Raw genomic sequence first — 8,241 nt, forward strand, 5'->3', positions numbered from 1 at the left:
CATTGGAGTAATGCACACAGGAAGTGAGACCCCCTCCTTCTCTGCTGCGGCAGGAATGCTATAAGTGAAACCATGTGTCTTGTAGAAACAAGCGCTGAAAATCTCTCTCTCTCTCTCTTTTTCTGTGTTTGTATGTATTTCATCCCACTATTTTCTGACCTCATGGCTGACAAAGTTTCACACACAAATTCTGATAGCCTCATTTGAAATAATTATTTTGTTTTAAGCATCAGTAGTGGCTAAATAAAGTATGTTGTGAGTGGACTTGTATTTGCATTCAGTAGAGGTGGAAGTATTTGGAGCATTTACTTACGTTAAAGAACTCACTGTAGAAAATAGTTGACTACAATTTATAGTCCTGCATTAAGAAGATATGTACGGTAAGTATAAGGGAAATGTAGAAATGAAATTAGAAGTACTCAGTGGAAAATAAAATCTCCCCTGTCAGTGTTGTACTAATATAGGCCTATATTACATCATTAGATGATTATAACTGATAGACTTGCTTTAGATTTTTAGATTTAAAAATAGCTGAAATAATTAAAACTGAAACTGTTTCAGCTGTACTGGAATGTTATGTTGGACATTTTCAGTTATTATATCAAAGCACATCATTTTGTTAGCAAATATTAATTTGTAAAGTTAAAAAAAAAATATATATATATGTGAGTTTGCATATATGGTCACTGGATAAGTAGCCTCGTAAACAATGGTAAAACAGTTACTGCAGTAAAAAAAAATTACATTTGATTTTCTGACACACAATGGGGCATGTTGTTGGAAATACATTCAAAGTCATCCACACATAATTAAATCATAACAATGATATAATAATTCTCCGCTCCAGTGAACATCATTCTTATGTGGGCTTTTCCAGTAAATAGCTAGCCTATAGCTTTTCAATTAAATTGACTTATTCTTTAGGGATATCAACCTAATACACAGCATAATTAAACTATGTCGCATAATCAATCAAACCATTATAGTTTTATTTCCTCGAGTCACGTGAGCAATGAATGATTAGAGGAGCTGGAATGGCATTAATCAGAGAACACAGAGCCCTTTCTGTTGTTCTTAGTCTATCAAAATAAAAGGGAAACGCTTGATAAACCTCCTGTCACTCCTTTGGATGTTTTATTTTGAAATGTCAATTCGTTAACTTCCGGCGTTGTCCCTGCGGTGTGTTGCTAACTTGACGCCGCCATGTCAACTATACTCTCCCGATACTAGTGGAGTGAAGGCGTATCTGGAGGTACAACGACAACACGCTCGACCACAGTGGGCTAAAATAGACGCCGCTCCGGACACACACTATAGCCTACTACCGCTCACTGACCGGTTCTTCGGGGGAACCGTAAAGGGACTGTGTGGGGACTGTGAGGCGTTCATGGACACAACATTTTCCCTTAAACAACACACTGCCCGCGAGACAACCTGTGCACTGTATTCGTCCTGGGAAATTACGACGCGTATTTGCTGTCAATTATAGCCTATCCATTTGATTTTTTCTCCACAACTGAAGTTTTCTGTTAGCGGATTTTATTTTTTTGATTTTTCCTCCTGGGAGGGGGGGGGGGGATCCTGATTTATAGGCTGCAATCATGGACGAGGACAATCAAGGTATGATCCAATCCAATGCAACTGAACTGAAGCTGTTTAAGCAATAACATTCAGGGGACATGTGCCCCAATGTAATATTGATCATCACAAAAATAATGTCTATATCACTGTCACGTGCCTCAACATTGATCTTTCATCATCACAGTCAGCCTTATAACTACATCAGCCTTATCTGGTAGAGATGAATGACAGTTGAATGAAGTTACTCCCTCACTCACTGTGGCCACAAGAGCAGGTTTATTTTCTTATGAGCAAAAGCAGAAAATATTGACCTACATTCGGAGGTGATGATTAAGACCCATTCAGGGCAGGCTTGAATGGATAGCCTAGGCATGATTCACACAGTGTCATATTGAGTTGCTGTGGCCATTTAGACTTGTGTTTGTCTTAAAGCCTTTTGTCAGCTGTGTGGGCAGGTGTCACTCTGGCCCAACAGGTCCTCCTCTCACTGTCAGATCTTAAAGCCAATACAATGAGACAGGAGTTTGTTCTGACTATGTGTTGGTAGTGATGCATCACTGCTACAGGAGTGAGAGGACTCCCCACTCCTCCATCCCTGGGTTCCACAAACTTTATGGGGCGACTGTGGCTCAGTTGTTAGAGCGGGTCGGCCGATGATCAAAGGGTTGGAGGTTCGATCCCCGCCCTGCCACCTGTGTCATAGTTGTTGTGTCCTTGGGCAAGACACTTCACCCACCTTGCCTTGTGTGAATGTCGATAGTTAGCCTGCTATCGGTGTATGAATGTGTGTGTGAATGGTAACGTGTAAATGGGAACAGGTCTCCCTTGCAAAAGAGTCTTAGGACTCAATGGGATATACCTGTATAAATAAAGGTTAAAAAAAAAAAAAAAAAACTCTGCTCAGTAATCACAAAATGAATGAACTGACAAAAACTCAAAAGTTGGTTGAGATTTAAGACCATCCAACATGTTGTCTCACCTCTGTACATCAGCGGTGTTCATTCCCCCACATGTTCACCATTACCAGGGTATTGCAGTGCATGGCATGCGGGGCATAAAGCTGTCATTGTGCTGCATGCGTGCAGACGGGCCGGCCTCCAGCGGTGGCACATGTCGGCACAGCCCCACGGACAGACATATGGTGCTGTGATGCCAACCAGGGATAGCTGACAACAGCCGCCAGCACATAAACACACACACACACAGACTCATACTCGCAAGTATTTATGGCTGCACTGCTCGCTGACACACTGACACTCACACAAATTACATTTCTCCTCTTTCTCGCATGGCACTGTTTGCACGGAAGATGGATAGATGGGAGAGTGCAGTATATCATGACAGAGGATGATAAGTGTGTGTGTGTGTGTGTGTGTGTGTGTGTGTGTGTGTGTGTGTGTGTGTGTGTGTGTGTGTGTGTGTGTGTGTGTGTGTGTGTGTGCGTGTGCATGTGCATGTGAGTGTGAGTGTTATTTACGCCACAGTCTTCCTTGGTTCTGCATGAAAGAGAGGCTGCAGAGCTCCTGTTTTCTTTTTGTATTGTGTCGGGAACATTAACCACAAATTGCTACTTTTATGAACTTAACACCCACACAGCGCAGAGTTGGGCGCTCTTCAATGCAGAGGAAGGATGATTGTGCAGGTGCCGATCGCAGGCATGGATCTACTCAAGGTGGCAGATTGGTTGCCACTAGTTCAGTGTCTGACAGTCAGTCTGTGTCACAAAGGGACACTCTTTGCCAAGCCACAAGCAGAGAAAGAGAGAGAGGGAGGACGGAGTGAGATACTGAGGTGTCGGATAGAGAGAACAGACAGAGAGGAAGGAGGAGCAGGGATGGATAGAACCTGTGAGAGAAAGAAAAAAATTTAAATGTTGAGAGTGAGATGCAGGTCGTAGTACTAGCAACGACGGGGAGATGTCAGAGACTGAATGAACGAGAGAGACAGGAGTGTGTTGAGGGGATTGGGTGCCAGAGCAAAAGTTGGAATGTGGCCAAAAGAATTATGGAGAGCTGCCAGTGAAGAAGGACTGTGAGTAGGAGCAGCAGCAGTAGTGGTAGACTAGATATTCTAACAGAATCAATTGTCTAGAGTATTACAGGAGGGTCTCTCCCCCCCCCAATGAGAAGCCTCTGTTCTGTCACCATTAACCCCCTGAACAGTGAGCCGTGTCCGGCCAGCCGCAGCCAGGTCACACTTTTTGATGGGCATTCAATTTCAATTTCTTTTCTCCATCTCCTCTTTTGTTCTTGTATTTTTTTTTCAGTTTAACCTCCTCCTTGAAATCTTCTGTATGAGGGAAAAAGAGACCCAAAAACACCATTTCACACATGCTACTGGCCCGGCTTTTATGGAAAACAGTGTTGCGTAGTCAGTTGTGAACTTGGGACCATGTGAAAATTCACCATTCACGATATTATCGGAATAATTATCGAAATATTTTAAATGGCTCTATAATAATAATAATAATAATCTGAAATTACATTATCTTACAATTTGTTAAACTAACCCAAATAAGCATAGTCAACATAGCAAAGAAAACAAAAGACAGCCTAGGAAAAGTGATTCTTTATTTTCCCCCTATCTATCTGTTGTTGTATTTCAGTTACTCAGTCTGAAAACACAGTTGACCGTACTGTACCATGGGCTTACAGATACACCAGTCCATAGCAATCCTTCTGACATGCATGACAGTCAACAATACAATGCCTTCTGCCACGGTGGTGTCTCAATGGACAATGGGCCAACACTAACCCACAATGCTTTGCCTGTCAGAGTGTAGCTCGCTGTAACACATTGTCGTTTTGCATCAACGACTGTTGACAGTCTATCAAAAGGACACCTGCAGAATCCCTGCTTCCTCTTGCTTCAGCCAGGAGTGGAGCTGTTTGGTCAGTTGTGTTTCACTGTGTGCGTCATAGTGTTCAATGGAGACTTCAGGAGTGATGCCCATATGTACGGGTATGAATCAGAGCATTTATACCAAACCCTATAGCTTCACTGCACCACTTGTGACGACCTGCGAGTTTGGCTTCAGCCCGCTCTATTTACCCACTGTGAAAAAAAACAGAAAAACAGCCATTTAATCTTGGCAGTCCAGTGCATGGTGTGTGTGTGTGTGTGTGTGTGTGTGTGTGTGTGTGTGTGTGTGTGTGTGTGTGTGTGTGTGTGTGTGTGTGTGTGTGTGTGTGTGTGTGTGTGTGTGTGTGTGTGTGTGTGTGTGTGTGTGTGTGTGTGTGTGTGTGTGTGTGTGTGTGTGTGTGTGTGTGTGTGTGTGTGTGTGTGTGTGTGGTCTGTGTGGGGTTATTATGGCACACTGCAGCACCAGCCAAAGCAAGGAGGAGAGACGCACACCACGGCGGCCCAGGCTTTCACATCTCAGCACAGTGCCAGCAGCAGCTCCATGCTTACCTTCAGGATTCTTGTTTTGAGTAGATTTGCAGCTGCTTTCTCTCTTCCCTTACAGCCTGCACGCTGTGAGAGTGGCAAAGAGATGAGCGTACTGAAGCCCAAGGACAAATCATGCTCTATTAGTACACACCTCCTATAGGCTGAATATCTTCCCTGTCCTTATTCCAACATTTCTGAGATTGGTTTGCCTATACAGTATATATTATGGAGAACCGTGGCTCTCCAAGTGGTATGTAGGCTATGGTGGATTTTTATCTCAAGCCAGAGGAGGCAGTGAAGACCTGTAAGCAGCCAAACGTGACAGTGACGGACATGAGGGCCCCACAGGATGTTAGTGAACAGCAGAGTATAGTAGAGACAGTGCAGTATAGAGGCCCCAGAAAGTCACGTTAAAGCTGAAAGTTAACCTCCCCAGATGAGAGTATTGGTGACGTTTAGTGGAGGGTAATTCATGTGGCACCTGCAATAACAAGGTGTTAGTATGAAGGCTGCTGTGTTTCAATTCTGGGAAGTTTGGGTGTTTTATTTCAGGCCTGCTGTGTAGCACGTCAGAAGTGTATTTTGCGAAATGGCTCAGCTCTCCTCAATAAGACATGAACTCCCCCGGAAAGAATACCGTATTTAGGAAATGTTATGCCCTGCGTTAATTGCTGTATTGTATCATACTGTAAGCAAGCAGTGTAAGGATACTTATAAATATGCGTTTGCTCATCCTGTGAGAAATATGAGGCTCTTGTAAGTCTTCTCCATTTTAGTGACTGGTCAGTCACCCCATTAATGTGAGCACGCCCAAAGAAAAGATTGGGCAAACGTGGGTGACCTAAAGAATTGATAACTGTTGTGATACCGCCAATTTCATGACTGAATCCTGTTTTATAGACACTGTGTGTGTGTGTGTGTGTGTGTGCGCGTGTGCGAGTGCATGTGTGTGTGTGCATGTGCATGTACGTGTGAGTGCGTGTGTATGTTCTTTATTATTCAGGTAGCATGTGTTGTTGTTGCTTCTGCATTTTAAGATAGTGTTACAGACAGTACATCAAAGGAAAGGTTTCTGCTTCTTTCTCTCTCTCCACCAGTGTGACTCAGGGCTGTTAGACTGGGTCTTTCTCTCTGTTTTGACTGTGGTTCCCTCTCATCGCTCTGTCACACGGCTGGCCTTGCACCACCAGCCCTTGGCCCCACCACGGCTCAGTGACTGCTTTGAGAAGCTGATGGCAGAGATAGTAAATAGACCTCTGCCTTCCGTGTATGGTTAGGTGTTTTTACCGTATAGGCTATAAGACCGTGCACATGTTTCTGCTGTGGCAATAAAAGGCCGGTGAACACAGAGGGCCCTTGTGTTGAGTTTGGCTTTCCCATATGGAAGTCACCTTTATGGATTTGGGCTGCTTTAGGACAAAATCTGCTTGGCGTCATGGAGAGCCAAGTTTAAAGTGAACACGAGGCGTGTGTGCAATGTGCAAATCCTCTTGGACCTCCGCTCTGTTTTCTCTGCTTTTTTGAAGTACTTCTAGAAGTGGCCGTGACGCTGATGGCAAGATTGAATTTTGGTGTGGAGCAGCAAAGGAAAAGCACACCGGGGTTTTTCAAGAAGGTATCCAGTTTCGTCTCCGTCTAACGGACAGAGCTCTGCAGTGAATGGCTACTACGGCTTAGCACAGTCACAGATTGGGTTCTGTCTCTTTGTGACCATCAAGAGACTGGTGGAGTGGTGGACGTCAGGCAAATTGAGCTCTTTCTCTCCTCTTTGGAAAAGAAAAATCAGAGCGCGCTGAAGATCCCGGGGGAGTCTGAAGTCATGCGCTGAAATGGATTTTGGGCAAAGAACATCCTGCTCCACTTGGGCCTTTTGTTAGGAGTCTGGGTTCATGGCTTCAAATTAAGTGTGTGTGTGTGTGTGTGTGTGTGTGTGTGTGTGTGTGTGTGTGTGTGTGTGTGTGTGTGTGTGTGTGCGTGTGCGTGTGCGTGTGCGTGTGCGTGTGCGTGTGCGTGTGCGTGTGCGTGTGCGTGTGCGTGTGTGTGTGTGTGCGTGTACATGTGCGTGTGCGTGTGGTTAGGGGTTAGTCGGAAAGGGAAGGCCGAGTGGAGGTGGACAGGAAAAGGCAGGGTTGGAACACTTATGTAAGGGCACACACACACAGATTGTTTGACCTGCTGAAGATGCAGGAAAAAGGTGTATCCCCCTCTGACTGCCTGCCAGCACATCCAGTGCTTGACAACACACTTCCCAGCACACTCTAGTTTAGTCTGCTAAAAAAGCATGTTGGCGCACTGTGTCATTACACAGCTGTGACATTTTAAAACAGATTAAAGTGCCTCTCAATAGATGATCCATCACATTTCTTGGAGAAAAAGCTTCAGGAAAAAATGGCCGTCTGGATTTTCACTTGATCCATTGATTAGTTTTGACTCTTGTGATTGGAAAGTGATGATGAATGCTGGTTCATCATTACTCTATGGAGGGATTTTGACATGTACACCTAAACTCCCTGTCCATTTATTTTCCTGTACACCCACCCACCCACCGGCTAAGTTTCTGCTATGTTCTTATTGTTGTTTTTTTTAAGCCCATGTTCCTAAGGCAAGGCAAGGCAAGTTTATTTATATAGCACAATTCAGACACAAGGCCACTCAAAGTGCTTTACAGGGGCAAGATTAGAATACATAAAACACATTATAAAACATTTAAAAGCGAATAAAAGAAGCGAATAAAATAAAAAATTGCAGGTTAAAATGGAAACAAAAAAGTCTTCAGACTCGATTTAAAAGAACTGAGAGTTGCAGCAGACCTCAAGTTTTCTGGGAGTTTGTTCCAGATTTTTGGTGCATAATAACTAAAAGCTGCTTCTCCTTGTTTAGTCCTAACTCTAGGGACTGTAAGTAGACCTGTCCCAGACGACCTAAGGGCTCTGGACGGTTCATAACGTATCAGCATATCAGTAATGTATTTTGGCCCTAAACCATTTAGTGCTTTATAAACCAACATCAGTATTTTGAAATCAATTCTTTGAGTGACAGGAAGCCAGTGTAAAGACCTCAGAACTGGGGTAATGTGATCCACTTTTTTGGTCCTAATGAGGACTCGAGCAGCAGCGTTCTGAATTAGCTGAAGCTGTCTGATAGATTTTCCTAAGATACATCACAGTTGTGTGGAATAGTAAATCCCATCATCTCTTTTAAAGGTGCATTCGTAGAGTGTTATTTAGTCTTGTGCAGCTCAAAAAATGTCCAGCATCTACAGTTGGCCTT

The 8,241-nt window shown here is 43.9% G+C and overlaps 1 protein-coding gene across 1 annotated transcript in view; it reads left to right on the top strand.

The window, feature by feature from the left end:
- Nucleotides 1-1,569: 1,569 nt before the first annotated feature.
- cyth3b (cytohesin 3b) overlaps nt 1,570-8,241 on the top strand; it is a 34,074-nt gene continuing 27,402 nt past the window's right edge. Inside the window, exon 1 of the mRNA XM_080043366.1 lies at nt 1,570-1,620. Within this exon, the coding sequence (XP_079899492.1) occupies nt 1,602-1,620 (19 nt within the window). The 5' untranslated portion in view covers nt 1,570-1,601. The remainder of the gene's footprint in view (nt 1,621-8,241) is intronic.

The sequence above is a fragment of the Ammodytes marinus genome (assembly GCF_949987685.1).
Source record: "Ammodytes marinus genome assembly, chromosome: 16".
NCBI lineage: Eukaryota > Metazoa > Chordata > Actinopteri > Uranoscopiformes > Ammodytidae > Ammodytes > Ammodytes marinus.